At 39.7% G+C, this 18,836-nt stretch overlaps 1 protein-coding gene across 1 annotated transcript in view; it reads right to left on the bottom strand.

Moving 5' to 3' along the window:
• Window positions 1–18,836, bottom strand: part of nav2a (neuron navigator 2a) — a 325,729-nt gene that overhangs the window by 89,115 nt on the left and 217,778 nt on the right. The window contains exons 5-7 of the mRNA XM_084731403.1: window positions 8,024–8,096; window positions 5,433–5,679; window positions 542–675 (exon numbers count right to left, since the gene is read on the bottom strand). Of these exons, the coding sequence (XP_084587529.1) occupies window positions 542–675; window positions 5,433–5,679; window positions 8,024–8,096 (454 nt within the window). The remainder of the gene's footprint in view (window positions 1–541; window positions 676–5,432; window positions 5,680–8,023; window positions 8,097–18,836) is intronic.

The raw sequence follows: 18,836 nt of genomic DNA, 5'->3' as shown, positions 1-18,836 counted from the left end.
CTCCTTATGATGTGAAATATGTTCAGAATTAAACTATAAACTGAACTGAAGTGACCTCGTTAAACATTAAAGGAGGACATTTATTCACTGGAAACATCTTGATTTAATGCTCATGTATTCTTTGTTGTTTCAGTGCAGCATTACATGCTGAGGGCTATGCATTATTATCTGGCACACTTTTTTAAAACTTTCTCTTGGTCTCAAAGCAACAGAGCTAACTTTCATTTTTAACTATGACAAAAAACACCCAGAGGATTTATAATCACCTTAAAATTGTCTTTAACACCGAGACAATAAGATTTTTAAGAGCTGCGGGGTTACTGTCTCTTTTCCAACATCAAACTTTCTTTCAAGAGCACACAAACTTCTGCTTTTGAGCACTTCCTGAAGGTCATCTCAAAGTTATGATGACGGTATTAAGGGCCATCCGAGGCCGAGATGCCAGTGTGTGTGTGTGTGTGTGTGTGTGTGTGTGTGTGTGTGTGTGTGTGTGTGTGTGTGTGTGTGTGTGTGTGTGTGTGTGGTTGTACATGAAACCTACCTTTGTTCAGGTGCGAGTTGGCTTTGGTCTTGTCACTGAAGCCCTGACTGCGTCGGTTCCCAGCAGCACTGACCGAACCTCTTGGAGGGATGTCACTGCCGGCAGTGGACACCCTCGCCGAGGGGCCAGGAAGTCTGATGGAGAGAAAGAGAGAAATACAGAGGAGAGAGGAAGGAAGGAAGAAAGGGGGCATAAACAGGACAAACATGTTTATGACAGTGACTGAAGGTGAGAAAAGTTTATGTGAGAACTTCTGAATATTTGATATAACTGAGGGAACAATTTGGGTTACTGCAGGTTTATAACACACTCTTCTGGGACAAACACACACCCAGTCCACAGCCTCTAGACTCAGGAGGGTATCTTTTAATTAGAGCTGAGAGTACAGAGCTGAGAGTACAGGGACCATGCAGGTAAGGAAGAGGTGCAGATTTATTACATTATGCACTTCATGTGAACACACTGCAAAGGTTAAGCAGAGCATCTCATCTTTTTGCGTTTGCGAGCAACATATGCAACAGTGCAGGGAATCACAAGGGTGGTCCTCATGTTGCTGTATAGCAGTGACACTCAACTTGCATCCCTTGGGCCACATCTGGCCCCGAATAGAATGCAGGGTAACCCTTCAACAGTTCACAATGGAAATAAATTGATTCACTCTGTTTTCCCAGGAAGGAGGGACAGATATGTCAGCTTTGTATGACAGGATAATTTCAGCTGTTAGTAACAGAGAAGGCCGATCATTCTGTGACGACCTTTCAGGCTGTGCAAAGTGCAGTGGGTTCAGACTCTATCTATAGACAACTATCGGCTGAAGAAAAGCAAAAGTTTCACAGAAATGAGGTTAACACTGATGTCATAAATGTGTATTTCACACTAAAAAAAGCTTAAATATGCTCTTCATTCTCTCTCATGTAAGAGCAGTTTATGCTCATTATAACATTCTGACATTTCAGTGATTGCATGCTGCAAGAGCTTCCAGATGTTTAACCTTGCAAAGCATTTAACACTAAAATGCAGTTGCAGTTATTAAATGCACTAAAATATCTGATTTATCTGTCAATCCTAAACTAATCTACTTAATAGGTCAGTTAATTTTAAAATAAACATGAGAGAAGATGACTTATGGGTCTTTTAATGTTTATTAATTTCATCTTAGAAGTAACACCATTAATGTTTGCTTATTAACTGGCCACGTGCCTCTTGTCGCCTTGCAAAAGTGCCCCTCTGGCAAAGGAAGCTCAGTATCCCTGCTGCATAGCAAAATGTGTCGTTCAAAATCTATAAGACTGGGCAAACATCTGCAGTTTCTGGCAGAAGACACTACTAATAAGGGATTCTCACGTTTGTGTTAAAAAAAAAAGGCAAAAAGTTAGAAGAGTCATGTCACAATATTAAGAAAAGTACAGAAAAATTTGGACATATCTAATGAGCAAGTATTTGTTTGGCTTTCCATGTTGTAAATTTGCAGTTTGTGACCTCAGTCAATGCCCAAGGAAGTCGATGTACCCCCAGGGTGTTACATGATACAACCTTTTTTTTTTACCTACTTTATTGATTTCCTATAGGGAAGAGTTCCCCTCTTGCCCTCCTGCTGGGCTGCAAGGTCGAGTATACCACAAACTGATGACTAAACAAATTTCTTTTTTAAAGCAGCGGTTCTCCAATAATGGTCTGGAGACGCTCACGGGGCCATGGCAGACATATTCAACAAATAATACATGTTGTTTAATATTTAATGTAGTGTGTGTGTGTGTGTGTGTGTGTGTGTGTGCGTGTGTGTGTAAATCTCTCTATTTATGTGTATTCTGTGTGGACCCTGTGCAATTATTTTTAATACATCTCATTGTAAAGTTGTGTGTGTAAAAAAGTGTAAAAAAAATAGGCTATGTCAAATTATTCCAGAGACATACATGTGGACATATTTTCTATCTTGTCCTTTGCTGAGAGAAAATTGAGAACCTCTGTCTTAGACTGTTTTGCTAACAGTGAATGTTTCTAATATGCATGTTTACGTTTGACTCATCTTCAGCCTAAAGTGGCTTGGATTATAAGATACACACAATTTGACAAATGTAAACTCAGCTATTTTTTCTTTTTCTTTTTCTTTTTTTTTTTTGCAGCTCTTGCAGTTTGGCTCCGCCTCCTCCTATACAGCTCCAGTAATCTCATGGAGACAGATGAGCTCCCAGCAGCGTGGACATGTGTGAAGGGTTTGGGACAGGCTGACAGAGTGCACGTCCCTGGGGAGCCGTGAGCTCAGCAGCCTCAGATTACATGTCCTGCTCCTTTATTTCCCCGCATGGATTAGACAGGATATACTGGCTTTGGTGAAATTCATGACACCTTGATTCCATATTGTAAGTCAATCTGTTGCCGCTGGTGAGGTCTGTGAACCGGGTTGTAATCTAACCAGGCCATGGCACACACACACACACACACACACACACACACACACACACAGCTAATGAAATGCTAATTCACTAGCAGCAACACCATCATCATCCTGGGACTGCGAGGCGGATGCTGATAAGCAGATTACAGCTCTCTCTCTTTCAGCTCTCGTATACATTATAGAAACTCTCATTTCCGGCATGCCATTCACTTTGACTGGCCATTATTTATCTGGCTAAAGCACGGTAATAAGTTTTACCACATCATTTAGTCAAGAGTAGCCTTAAATCATTTGGCTTTCAATTATGGCAGGATCAGTCAGTTTACTGCCTTCCCCCTTTAAATTGACTGTGTATAGAAGAAATATTTAATTTGATGGTTATAAAAAAAGATCTTTATATATTTAAAAGTCTTCACATTTATTGTTAATTTATATTCTAAAAATCAAACCTGACCAAAATGAAAAAGGAAAAAAAAAATGTTTTGGCTAAATAAATATCCTGTTTGCTCCTAGGGTTTATGATCTAAGAAAAACAAAGTTTTCACTTTTTTCTGATCTACTCAATGTATATCATGAATCCTTGAATATAAAAATGAAATGAACATTACAGTGTTGTTTATCCAGAAGAAAACAAAGCTAACCCCATTTACATGTTTGTGTTTAGAGGCCAGTCTTGCCCCATCCAATATGGCAGCGACACTGACATGACGCAGCAACAAGCCAAAGCAATGCGGCATCTGTGTACGGCGACATGGCTGTGGACATTGGAGGCTTTCGTGCAGTGCATTCTGGTTCTGCAGGTATGACTCTGCGAACAGGAGAACTCAGCTTTCTTGGTCAATATAGCAGCACTTTGGAACTTATTTCTTCAGTTGACTGCACTTACCATCAAGAGTGATTTTCATCTGCATAAAAAGTGGTGAATTGCCCCTTTAAAAGGTCAAAGTATTTGTTTAAAAATGTACTACAAATGGAAGAGTGAGGAACTATTTTACTTATACTTCTTCAGGCTTACTTGTCCTTTATAAAGCACATGTGAAATGCATTGCTTGCTTTCTCTTTTGCAGAAAAAGTTTACAAAGAAGTTCAAATTTAGCCTTCAGATGGCTTTGATGTGCTGCAAGACCCTTCTTCATGTATGTTCAATCCCAGTGTGCATAATCTCAGAAATTGAGATAGATTTATTTATTTTCAATCTGTAGATTAATTTATTTTGTAATTTTTGAAGAAAAATGCATATTGTTGATTGGCAGTCTGTCTGTGGGGAAAAATGAGCAGTGAAATATTTGTTATACCAACCTTACTCATGAACAAATAAACAAATAAAACCGGCCCTATATCACCACACTTGCAAACAATGATAATTTCTATTAATTGTTCCTTTAACATCCATTAAAAGTTACCTTTACTGTCACATGCTTACAGTAAAGCACTTCAGAAAAGCATTTAGGAAAGCCAAGTGTTTGGGAGGAGGAAGATCTTAACTTTTCATCTTGTAGTTACACATGCTGACCAGAAGGTGGGGCCATTGCATTGCTTTGTAGAGGAGCTGGTGTGGGGGCAGGTGCAATGCAAACAGAATCTGGGATGGGCAGCATGCAAAACCACATCCTAAATCCAATTTCAAGGTGCATCATGACATAATATGACAATGCATGCTAAAAAAAAAAAAAAGAAAGCCAAATGTGAACGCAAAAAGACTTGAGAGCATCACAGCAAATACAAACGGACGCTAAAGTTGACAACATTGTCATATTATAGATGCACGCTCCTGCCACAGATTCTATCTCTGTGTTAATTATTAATGTCACATTATATGGGGCATGTGCTTGTCAAGCAAACCCACACACATACAGGCAAACACACACTTACTTAAGGGTTATCTAAAGGTCTTTCACAGCCCATTTAGCAGGCTTGCCAAATGAGGCGAGCTGCCAGACAGACAGGGACGTCCGAAAACGAAGCCTGGAGCTCTAGTTCCTATCTGCTCAACAACACTACCACTCATGCATATTAGATAGTGCTTGTAGTAGAGATTGCCCTTAATCACAGACAAGGAAACAACATGAAACTCATTACAGAACAAAAGAAATGTTATCCTTGATTAGGGGCAATTTCTACCTTCCTACTTCCAGGAATGGGACAGGACAGGAGGTGTGGTGGAGGAAAGAGGAGGAGGAGGAGCAAGAAAACTGAAAGGCAGAAGAAGCTGACCTAGAGGTCTTTTTCTGACCAAGGGAAAACTTGAGTAGTTTACTCTGAGACCCATCCCTAGAGGAGAAGACAAGAGAAGAGAGATATGGAAGAGGACAGAGACAGAGAGGTCAGATTTATAGTTACAAATGACAAGGAGTGTGAGCAAGGAGATCGAGATGACAAAATGATGGATTAGAACAGCAGAAACAGCAAGAAAAGTGAAGAAAACCCATTCAACCAGTTTCAAGGTTACATCCTTTATATTCCCAGTTTCCAGAGTTTGCATCCAGCAAGCCTCACCTGGACTGCATCTCGGCCTGTGCTGCTTTCTGGGCTGTGAGGGCAGGAGTCCCATGCGGAGAGTGGCTGAGCTGAGCCGGGGCGCTGCTCTGCTGGCTCAGGGGAGGATGTGCTGCGCTCTGGGACTGGGCAGCGGGCGGGAGGGAGGGCTGGGAGTTCTGCCTCTGGGCCTGCTGCTGCTGCTGTTTGTAGCGGGACAAGCTGAAGAAGAGGCCGAGGATGGCTTTCAGATTACCATTCCGGATCTCTGTGGGGGTCGGGGATAAAAATGATATTAAAAAAAGGCAGATGAAGTGAAGAAGGAAAAAAGGTGGACGAAGGAGAACAAAAATGACGATCCAAGTTGTTGATGAATGAAAGTCTTTTACTTCAACCAAGCAAAATGACAGCTGCAGGGCTGTTCTGTGCTAAATAACAGCATTATGACTATTTTTACTGGCTGTTACAGCCTATAGATACACTGCCTGGCCAAAAAAAGTCACACACTTTCATATGTCATTGGACCACCTTCAGCTTTGATTACAGCATGCATTCCCTATGGCATCATTTCAATAAGTTTATGCAATGTCACAATATTTATTTCAGTTCTGAGTTGCTTTAATTTTTCACCAACATCTTGTATTGATGATGGGAGAGTCAGACCTCTGTGTAAAGTCTAAAGTCTCCAACACATCCCAAAGATTCTCAGTGGGGTTCAGGTCTGGACTCTGTGGTGGACAATCCATGTGTGAAAATGATAATTTGACCCTTCTGAAACAGAGGAACATCTTTTCCATGACCACAGGATATGTCTTCTGACGTGGCTGTTTAAGAAATGAGAAGCTGCTCACTTGTTACCAGCTGAAACATATTAATCACTGCAGTAATTATCCAATGGAAGGGTCCTACCTGTTTGCTTAGTTAAATCCAGGTGGTGACTTTTTTTTGGCCAGGTGCATATTGTTGTTATATTGTCACACTGAGATATTTCTTTGTTGTCTTTACCCACTTAACTCCTCTTAGGTGTCTCATTTTTTCAAAGTTTTCAAAGTAAGCTGACAGTGTGCTCCAAACAGAACTGAATGCAACAGCAAAAACTGACTGTTATCAGAAAGCAATGTTTGAGTTGAATGATCACAAAAGAATAAAACATTTTTTTCACAGCTGCAATAAAGTTCTCTCTAGACCCATGAAGTCTGTGTGCAACAGTGCACACAGACTTCATTTAACAGAACTGTTTACTTACATGCAAAGAAAAAAGGTAACATTTTTCATCAAATGTTTGATAATGACAATGTCTTGATCCCACTTGGGTTTTAGTCAGTTCAGAGAGTTGGAAAAATGGAAACCACACCCATATTTCACACACCTCAACAGGCTGACAAGCTGCTGTGACAGCAGGTGTGGTTAACCATTCAAACCGCCCAGGGTGATAAACATCCAAAAACACTGACACTTCAACAAATTACATAGACAAACAGTAATACAAAAGCCATACTTCAAAACATCATATCAGATCTCTGGAATAAGGAAGCATTTTAGATGCGATCTTAGTCCAAAGAGAAAGTTTTTCACTCTCTAGATTCTCACACTTTGAGGCCTGAAACAAGAGTCTGAAATAAAACATTTCCTCTAAAATAAAAATGGTGTCATAATGAATATATAAACAGGTATGTTGGGTGTTATATAAATAGCTGTTGGGTTTTATGAATACAAAAAGTGTGTTTCTACTTTGTTTTAATGTGATCTGGCTATCTTTCTCATTGAAGAGTGTTAATACCCAGTTCTTCTCTTTTTCCTCCTATCTATAACAATGTATTTTGGATGATCATGTAGATTTAAAGTATTGTTTTTTGCATTACAGTTTTCCTCCATGCATCTTTTCATGTGCAGTGTACTGATGTTTATCAGACTGAGTGGTCTGGATGGTTAACCACATCTGCCATCATAGAGCAAAGATGAAGATTAAAGTGGGATTGAAACATTGTCATTATTAAAAATTTTGTGGTGTGAGTAAATGGGCAGACATTACCTTCTTTCTTTGACACCATTTCTTATATCCTTGCACCTACATGACATGCATAAAATTACTCTTTCAGTTGCAGTTACAACATAATTTGCTGCCTGCTGCTGGCTTCAGTATCTGACTTGCATGTTTCTGGACTGCAAGAGTGTCTCTTGCAGTGAAGGGACACCACTGTCCACTGACTCACTGTTCTGTCCAAAGATATTAATACCATTCATATTATTGTTCCGAGGTTCCCTGTGAGAAAAATCTGATGTAAGCATTTAAGCCAACGCCAATCTTTGTTTGACGTAGGCTACATTTAAACACTGTTCTGTTGTGAGCTTTCTGGTACATTAGCTCTACATGTGGTGCAATCAGCCCATATATTAAGCCTACATATATGAATGTGTACTGTCTGGCATTAATGTAGTGTGTCCTGGCAATAGAGCCAGCCAATAAAAATGCAGCAATGTATCAAGCTGCAATTCTTCATCTTTTTTTTTCCATCGCACAAAGGATGTTTAGTAGCTGAGCCTGGCCTGACTTAGGTTTGGGTCTACTTCTCTCGTTCCAGTGAAAGCAGAAGTGCAGGAGTCCGGCTTACCCTCTGAAGACAGACCCTGGATGTTGACTCCTTTGGCTGCCAGGAAACTGAGGCAGGCATCGATGTTCTCAATCTGGACAGGGGAGACACAGACACAGCTGTAAGACACTGCACCCTGCGCATTTCCATTCCGATTTGCATATCTGTATAATGTGAGGGAGCAGGCTGGTCTGTCCTTTGCACGCTTCTCCTGACGGCGAAACTGGAAGTGAATATCTACGGATCTACCTAGAAAGGAAAGTCGGCGGCACAAAATGTACTAACTTGTTACAATGCAGAAGAAGAGGTGCTGATTCTTATCACTGACAAGTCTGAAAAGGCTGGGATAACAGATCGTATAACCTTCAATATTCATTGACTTGATGCTGTTGGACCAGTGAAAAATGGGCTGCTATAATGGGAAAATAAATCTAATCTAAATGTTTATTGGATTTGGATATGATCTTTGGCAGTAAATACAGATTTCATGCCAGTACGCATACATTTGAACTCTTACTGCATTTCCACTGCAGGAATTTTCTTGAGGGCAGGAACCAGGGTCTGAATTGAGCACCGTGGACATTAATTTACCCCTCAAAAAGCCCCCGCTCGGGGGGTAACATTTTCTATAGCACAGGAAATTTATGGGTGGGACTTGCAGAGCTGAACATTTCTGATTATTTTATTACTTGCAGAATTTTACGGCACCATTTTTCAGGCTTCAGTGTCCTCGTAAAGTAAGACATGTCAGTGTTGCCTAAACTTCACAGGTCTTCAGAGCAGTGGTTCTCAACTTGGAGAGACCCTGATGACAAAACATTTGCATTTACATTTTGTAACATCAAACAATAGACTTAACGGGAATGAAGGGAAATGAAGGCCATATTTTAGACAGGGGAAAGGTTTTTTTCCCTTACATCCCCAGCACCAGTGATATAATGTGGGTTTGGTAGCTTTAATGTGGTATACAGTAATCCCTGAACGGTCTTGGGCAGACTGGGTGGGGGGTTGCGAACACAAACCTGATTTTTCAGGAGGGTTGACAACCACTGCTTCAGACCGCGGTGGAAATGCAGACAACAATGGGCTGAAGAAACCTTTCCTGTTTACTTTCAGTGGCTTTAAAAGTATTCATACATCTGCTAAGGTCTCACATTCCTCTAAAAAGTTTTTAATAAAATGCCAAGAATTTTTTTTATCTGCATCTGGAACCATTATCTGCATCAAAATGTACACAACAGACAAACATATTCATTCATGATTTGGGAAAATGTATGAGCCTTGGAATATCAAGGCTTTGTAAAAGGGTGATTTGTAATAACTGAATAAATAATGAGACCTTTCCCAGGCCTAAGGCAATTTGTTATGGACAAAAAGCATAAAAGGACATTGACAACCATATATGACAGCATAAAATAGAATATAAACCATACGAAACAGAATCAGACCATGTGATCAAAGCTTGTCAAGCAGCTGAATGCTGCATGGGACAAAGGATGTGATGCCCCTGAGCATGCCATTACTTAATCCTGAAGACAAAAGTACATATTCAGACCACAGAGTGTGCAGAGGGACTGCTATGATCTTGTCAGCTAAATTTAAAGTGCACCAGTCAATCCTGTTAGTAATACTGCACATGGATTCCCCCAGATATCTCTCCCTGCCCAGTTTGTTCTTGTTTTGAATACAAAACGTCAATATAATGTGAATGAAAGTCTTGCAAAATAATGTCAGCATAACTCATAAATACATAAAAATCAGGCTAGCAGATGCACAGACAGGCCACAGGCAACTACACAGAAATGGTATGGGATATTAAAACAGGATTCAAGCCAAGCAGACTTTCATCAGCAGAGCAACAGAGAATCAAACCATCTACACCAACTAAGTCGCTATGACAGCATCCATGGCAACCTGGGCAGACTGCTGAGCTGTCACTGGACTGTGAGAGGATTTGATAGGCAGACAGGCTTTGTTTAGGGCCCACGTGATCCATTATACACCGAGCCCGCAGGCTGGCCCACGTAATCACAAAGCAAACCACATAAAACAAGTCATCAAGCAGTGTCACCGCAGATGAATGAGCGATCAAAGTTTACCAACTGTTGTTTTCGATGAGCAAACACACCAGGCAAGTACAGTGTGAAACAGATATCAATATGGCACAGCCGTTACTCTCTCATATTATATTCAGAGGTAGACTTTAATGTGGTACTTTAGGCAAGGTAATCAACTAAAGAACTGACTGTGAAACAGACATTTAAAAGCATTTTACAGTATGCACAAAGGTTAAAGAGGTGCTAAATCTTTTTTAGCATGACATTTATTACAAGTGAGGGTAGATTTACGATGCAGTGAGGCTAATCTGACACAATGCACCTACATCAAAACCCATTTTGAAAGAACAACGGCTCAAATATAATTGCACAGCAGAGGGAGTGCAGATATAGAGCAGTGATACTCGGAGTGGTTTCTTAACTAAAATACATATGAACTGTGTCCTTTGTAAACCAGGCCGGGTGTGGGCTGCAACCGGGAGGGTCCCGCTGACTGAAGATTAATGACATGATTACACTTAATATGCACCGACTAAATATAGAGTTGACCTACAGCTCGCTCTGCGGTTCTCCTGTTGAGAAGGATCCGGCTGTGAGGTGAGAAGCTGAAGGAAAAGCTCATTTACATCCGCCTCTCATAAAAATATGTTAACGTCTACTGACTGTAGATACTGTAAATCCATAAACAAGTTCCCAAAGTAAACCTCCACTGTTACTATGTCTTTAGTGCTACTCACATCTACAACCATACTTCTATTAGTTACAAACATAATGCAATCAAACATTACCATAATAATAATAATGATTACATCCACAATCATATTACCTTTAGTTATCTTCAATACAATATCACTATTAGCCTAATTATATCCACCATATTATCATTTTGTTGTAGGGGAAAAATGCTCTGGTTTGTTTGCATTTCTTTAAACCAATCACAGTTGTTTTGGGCAACACAAAGTCCAGGATGCAGTGATGGTGCCCCTGCAAAAATAGTTTATAGGGGGAACTTGTTTTGATGCACAAAACATCTGCAGTTGGGGAGGTGAGTCATGGCATTAAAATGGCTAAATCCCAGCAAAAGAAGAGGTAACCTGTTAGCTTGTTTACATGTGAACCGTTAAGCGACCAGGTCAGGGTAACGTGCCATTTTCAGCATGTTGGTTGCCAGTCTGCGAGTCAGATTACATCCAACATATTACTATTAGTTACTCTACAGTTACATCCACTACTACATTACTATTAATCCCATCCGATTACATGTTGCTATTGGTTATGTCCACTATCATATTTTACATCAATTAAACCCAGTCTCATATTACATCATATCTTATCATAGACCATTTTGCTATTAGTTACTCCAACAATCATAATACTATTAGATGCATCCACCACCGTATTATTGCTAGCAAAGCTACATCCCCAAGCAGTTAGCAGCAGCTTGTGCTTATAATATCAGATAAATCTAGTGCATATGTTAAATGATATTTTCATTGTCACAGCGATATGACAGTGTGCAAAAGACTGCCTGAAATGCAATGAATAAGAAAAATTACTGTATTTACAGAGACACACACCATGCATTCACACTCAGCATGCAAACATCTGACCTTTCAGATGGAGCTCTGCATACAGGGGCCATGCATTCACACTATTCACACAGTCAGATGAGGCCCCAGCTATTTGGAATTCATTACAAACCCAGGTTCTGTGTAAAATATGCCCAACAGCTGCAGCAACTTCAAGAAGAAACACCCACTAATCAACTACTATTACTTCCATCTACTACCACAAAATGAATAGTTTATTTATGCTACAAACCAGATTATCACTTTCTTTATCCACTGAAAGATTTACTAACACCATCCATCCACCATATTATTAGTACCTGTGTTTAAGTAGAGCTTGTTTGATCGCTACTTGCTGCAACATCTACAGGATTACAAGTGACTTCTTTACTATTGTACCTCATTGTTATTATCAATCCTACTACTACTCCTAATTTAAGCTCCGTGTCTCTCTGATCCATGTCAGTGTGTGAAGAGGCTGGTGGACTTGAGGTCACTGATTGAGCTGAAACAGCAGTGCTGCCCCTGCTGTCATTTCCGTAACCTCTGACCCCAGAAACAGCTGTTAGACGGGATGACATATGTTGTCCTTTGAGGTGATACAGCAGAAAACGTAGGAACAGTAGGAATGCAGATTATGGCCCTCCGCAAATACCACAGCCCCCTTAAAAATAAACCTCTATGAAACAACCCTCTCACTTCGCCGACATACAAGGCGAGAGTTTCTTTAATACCGCCGGACTAAACTCCATCTGAACCGCTCCCCTACTGCCCCAAATTCCCTGGTACGGCTGAAGTTTAAATAGCAGCAGCCTGAAGATAATATGCTTCATTAATAAGATAGCCCATCACAAATGCCAGACCCGTCCTGCTGGGATTGTCCCAGGCCCCGCCTCTCAGAGGGAGTAAATACTGGAACCTCGAACCAGCCAGACGAATATGATTCAACTCAATAATCTCCCATCAGCTACAGAGCAAACAACAACAAAAAAAGGTGTCTTTTTAATCCATACCTGATGAAGAGAAATCTAACTGATGACTATTTTGAAATTTGGCTTTATGTTGCACAAAATCAAGCAATAATTTGCCATTTACAGCCTCTCAAATGCAAAGATCCTTGCTTTCCCTTTATTTAATATTGCCGTTGGTTCATGTAATATCTGATCAGGGCTTTTGTCATTATTTATGACATTTTTCAGATTATGAGTCATCGATCATTGCTACTACATCAATCATTGAGTCTTTACCAATTGATAAAACAACAGTCTAGAGCTGCAACTAACGATTATTTCATTGTTGATTAATCTGTTGATTATTTTCCCCATTCACTGATCGATTATTTGCTTTATTAAACCCAAGATGACGTCCTTTGTCTGTGACCCAAAGATATTTAGTTCACTCTTAAAAAACTTACTCGATTATCAAAATAGCTGCCAATCAATTTAATAGTTCACACCTAATCAATTAATCATTGCAGCTCAAGAATAATTAGCAATTAATTGATACATTGACCAACAATTAAAATTATTTTAGTTGCAGGGTTGGGGCAGATTATTTTAAAATTCAAGCAGTTACTGAATACAAATTACACAGTATTTTTTGTAATAAGTAACGTAATCCATTGTATTGACAAAAAATGTAATCTAATACTTTTTTTGTAATATTGCACCTTGCACTAAAAAGTTGGGCATGGCCATAAAAATATTCTTCTTTTCTTTTCAAAACATATCAAAACATTTTCAGTGCAAATTAAAGGTACTTGTAATTGCATGTCAGACACTTTTTATGAGTTAGTAAAGCTTTGTTTATCAAAAAAATAGTCATTTTAAAAGTGATACATTTTAAAAATTAAATAAAAAATGTAATAAAGTAAAGTAACCCCTGACAATTGAACTAATTTAACTACAATCTAGTTACACATTTCTAAAACATAATCTTGGATGATTATAGTTACTTAATTTCTGTAATCGGATTACATATTCCAATTATATTACTACTACCCAACCCTGTTTAGCTGCAGGCTTATTAAAGATGGATTTATTTGACACCATGTTTGAGCATTTATCAACAGGACTGTATCAACAAACAACAGTGACCCCATAAATCTAACTACTAACTAAGAAAACACTAAGCTGTTTTCTGAAACACTGTGAAAGCAGTTTGTTGCCTTTTATGTCTAATGTTTAAGCTTTATCTCTCTTCTGTTCTCCACAATCTGAGTGGTAAGACATCTGGCTGATGGATGAATGAAAACACTGAGAAAGTTTACAAGTATACACCAACCACGCAGACACACTAACGGTCAAAAGAATACAACCAACAAATCAATAAAATATGGAAGATAATATTGTTCATTCTCTGCTCAAACTCTACTGATCATCAAATACCTCTGAACAAGCCCAGAGAGAAATCCACAGCGAACCCTCTCAGGCACTGAACGGTAACTCCTACCTGCCTGCATGTGAGAACTGTTCCTGCAGCGTGACTGCTCTGTCTGACCTCACACCTCCACCCAGGCCGCCGTCACCTCCTGCTCTGCTTCAGCTCCCAGCAGCAGCATGGGGCCGGCCAGCCAACAGCCCTCTGAGCAAACACTCCTTCCCATCACACCGAGTCTATTGTTGTGTGTGTGTGTGTGTGAGAGAGAGAGAGAGAGACAGAGAGAGAGAGGGAGCTACAGAGAGTGAGTGAGGGAGGGAGGGAGGAGTGTGTGTGAGCCGGAGTGTTGCATGTCTGAAACAGGATTTGACTGATAGGAGCTTTTAAAGACCGATACTGAGGCCGATATTTTTAAACCGAAGCTGCTGCGAGAGACAATCTCACGCGATGATATTCTGTGTCTTTTTTTTCCACGTCAAAATATTACAGGTAATTAGGATTTTGCCCCAGAATTTTATTCTTGTCAAACTAAAAAAGCCTCTGAGACAGCATCATGTGCACAAAGTCTCAGGATTTACGACACTGACTGTTGTTGCTGGAGGTCTGTGAACCCCACTGAGACAACATCTGTGATATTGAGCTATAAATATAAACTTCACTGATGAATTCTGTGTCGAGCAGTTCTTTAACCACACTACAACTATACAGATTTTAAAGGTAGAATCGGCCGGATTTGTCTGAGCTGTTCTTTAATGCACCAGACATATAGCTCATTGTCGAGTCTCATTCCAAGGATGTCAAATACTGACATTTTGAGTTGATAATGTGTCCCGAGCAAAAAAAGAAAGAAAGTACAAGCAGAGGGCTGCAGGGTCTCTGCAGATACAGACACCACCACACACTTCTAGCGGATGATAAGAGATGATAGAAAGGGATTATGTTTTCCGAGGGGGGTGAATTCTAGTTCTTTTGATATTTCTTATGATCGCCTATAGCATTCCTGTTTATTATGGCAGCATTGTACTCCAGTGTTGTGCATGTTTATAAGAGCCAGCTCAAAGTTCAGTGCACAGATTAAAACAGACAAGATTACACACTTTTGAATTTAGTTCAATAGTTTGTTTTTATCCCACCATGTTGTTGTTAGAAATTAAGGTAACCAATCCTAAGTGTAAAAGTGTCATTTTGTCTAAAGTGGCTGTAATGTAGCGCTCACTTATACAAAACATTTGGTGCAGTAGATATGAGACTTGAAACTTGCCGGTAATGTTTGTGAATGTGTGATGAACCTGGTGACAGAGGCAGACCACACTTGTACAGGAACCAGTTAGAACATAACACCAGCCTGCAAGGTGCTGTTAAACACACAGCACATTATGGGTGAGCGATATTTCAGCATATTCTGCGATAACTATATTCCTGATATTATGACAAAATACTACATATTTTTGGTTTAAAAGTCAGTACAACAGTAACTATCAAGCTCTCCTCGTGGGATTTTTGTCTCTCCTTGTACTCAACCAGGTACTTCTGCTTGAGGTAGTGAAATTGAGCCTCATTACCAGGTTGTCAAATACTTGAAACTCAAAAAGCAACTATCTTACTGAGTTCTGATTTGCTGAAAGTCTCTCGTCAAATGTTCAAATTTGCTGAAGCATGAAAACAGAGAGGAGGAGCAAAAGTCAAAGACAAAACAAAAAAAATAAACTGCCTACCTCAGCTTTACTACAAAATAAGCCCAGAGTTGTAATAAACTGGACTTCATTCTGTAAACAGTGAGTTCATTTCCATAAAGAGCAGTACGTTCCGGTCTGATCAGGGAGGGACATCCTTCAACCAATAATTAATCAACATTGTTAGCTGATATCTGATATTTCAGAAAATCCCAATATCGGCCCAATATTTAGTGAAATCTGCTCAATCATTCTGACTGTAGTGCAACAACAGCTTTATTGGCAAAGGCTCCCTGTCATTTGATCTTCTGACTGTTGGGTCGTGTGGAATCTGATCACATCGCCTGGTTGTGAGACAACGTGCTGTGTCAGTTTGTGTGTGTGTGTGTGTGTATAAATCTTTCAGTATCTGCCCACACGTACTTTCACTCTCTCTGGAGGTTTCACAGATAACAGCTACCAGCTCACCTGCTGAACTCTGACATCTAACTCAATAATTCTGTTTCTCTCCAAACTGAAAAATGTCTGCAGAGGTTTCAACGTCTCAGGGAGGCGCAGCTTTTCACTGCTTAGTGATTAAAAAAAGATGCTCCAGCAGCTATAAAACTGTACACACCATGATGCAAAAACACACACATCCACCTCAGGCAGCATATTATATTATTTTGTCTTATAGCTTCTGCAGATGCATTTTTATAAATTTGCCATTTTTATTCTGTCTGTAACCATGTTGCATTCACAGTGTGCTATTTCTCTTTAAATGTATCATGATGTATCATTTAAATATGTTTATAATTATGATAAGATAAGAATTTCTTCTGACTACGTCAACATTTCCCTGCTGAACTGTGTACAAGATAATTAAGGCAAAAACACAAGATCTTTAGGTCGTCTCTGCTTGTTCAATAGACGTTTGCAAATTTGTTTTCATTTAAAAGGGGTCACATTTTTCCGAGGTTGAGGTTCCAGGAATAATTTCTCTTATAATTACTGCTGCGTCATACTGCTTCTCCTATGAATAGACTAACTGTTATTACGACAGATGACTTACTTATGCAACAAGTGAGCACAACATGTCTGTGTGTACTGTATGTACAAGGGCTGGACAAAACAAACACCTTGCTGTGTATCATGCGGTTGCCATCGATCACGGTCTCGTACAAGCATCGGCTTCACAGTGGTAGCTTTTATTGGATTGCATTATTCAGTCAAGTGTTTCTGTTATTTTGTCCACCCCTCCTTTTAGGTGTTGCCCAGGGCTCGGAAGCCTTCATGTGGAGGATAAAACCATCATCCGGGCCAATAAAAGTCTGTGCCCTATAAAATAAAGGCTTGATGTTTGGTATATTTGGTTGCACAGAAACGGTTCCTGTGATTTCTCGGTTGTTTTCAGTCCGTCATCACCTGAGCTCTGACCAGCTGACGCAGTCAGGGACTTCTCTTCCTCTTACACACTAACAGAAAGTACCGCTCCCTTTGATCAAACATTAACCACCCTGATGAATCATTAAAGCAACATCTTTTGGGTCATGTCCTGCTTGCGTGCTTACAAAAATACTGAAATTCATCTGTGTCCAAAAAAAAAAAAAAAAAGCCACCAGTCTGAATCTTGACTGCAGGAGGGAACAGGATCTTCAGGGGAACAAAGCAGGTCATATAGAAGTGGTACAAATCATCTGAAAGTACATGGTGTTGCAAAATTAAACCATTTTTGACCACTTGAGAACTGATTTAAAAAAAAAGTTAAATTCCCTCCAAAACACCACCATTAAGACACGAGGACCTGAAGCAACACAAAAAATGTGCATTTGTTTTTTATATTGCAGCATATTTATCATCATTCATTATTCTCATCTGTATATACAGCTCACTAAAATGCCAAATATAATGAATAGCAGACTGCAGAACACTTACTACTCCTCACTTCTACTGTATTTACTATTCTTATACTTCATTATTACTACTTTTAATTTGTATAATATCAAAACGATTAACCTACTAAACCAAACATAATTAAATTAAACCACACATACAAAAGACAACAAGTGTCCTTGCTAGCGAGAGAGGCTAACAAAAACACATAGACACAAACAAGAGTGACTTTGTAAGCTTTGTAAGCACAAGGCGCCTTACAAATGTCTTTGCTAACCGAGGAGGCTCGCAAGACACATGATACACAAACACGAGTGACTTTGCTAGCTGGGAGCACCAGCAGAGCACATGACGCACAACACTACAAGCAGCTAGCCTGCCTCTGCAGGCTTGCAGACCTCTGCCTTGGCGAATAAAGCAATTCTGATTCCGACCTGCATTTTTCAGCGATTGGATGGGGAGCACTTTTCTCAGAGATTGTCAGTGTATCTAAAAAAAACCTCTGAATATCTCTTGTTTATGGCTGCACAGTTTCATGAGGCTTTGATTATCCTACAGGTTACTATAAGTCATTTTATAAAGTGAGGTCAAGTTTCAGAAAGTGGTCTCTCACTACAATCAGATGGCTAATATAAGCACTAACATCATTACACGTTAATACATTGAACCCATAAGAATCTCAGCTTTTCAGTCAGACCCAGTTAACACCATTCCAGTACTGTTTAGGGAAGTATAAAAGGTTAAGTGACAGTGCACCTGAGAGTGAATGATAAAGAAAAGCTCTATTGTCTGTCCTGACATGAAGTATAAGACCTGTATCCTCACTTAACATTCTTCTTTGACTGTTGATGTTTCCTTCAGTCTGTTTTTTGTCGAGCCCATTAAACACCTGGTCCTGCTGGTTTTCTACCTGTGTGGCTGTCTGTCACTTCTCACCTCTCCCCCTCTCTCTTCTGCAGCGGTAAAATATACGCAGGCTGGAGAGGATAAACCAGTCCAGAGAATACAGGTAATAATTAAACCCAAGAGGGTGTCCAAGAAACAAGCTCCTGAATTAAACTAAACTCAAACAGAAAGCCTTTCACAAATATAAACCCAGACTCGGTCACGCTCTTTTTCTGCCTCAATATTCAGCTCACAGCACACCCTATAATCTCATTTGAAAGTATTTGTAATTGATTATCCATATACTGTATTTCTGATATAAATATTAGGGGTGTCACAGCTTTCAAAATCCATGGTCTGATCTGGTCTGATTCGAGTTTTCATTTTAAGGTCACGATTT

The sequence above is a fragment of the Lutjanus erythropterus genome, chromosome 1 (assembly GCF_056507025.1).
Source record: "Lutjanus erythropterus isolate fLutEry1 chromosome 1, fLutEry1.hap2, whole genome shotgun sequence".
Classification (NCBI taxonomy): domain Eukaryota; kingdom Metazoa; phylum Chordata; class Actinopteri; order Lutjaniformes; family Lutjanidae; genus Lutjanus; species Lutjanus erythropterus.
Note: the sequence above shows the minus strand (reverse complement) of the source record. Positions and strands in the feature narration are given on the sequence as shown.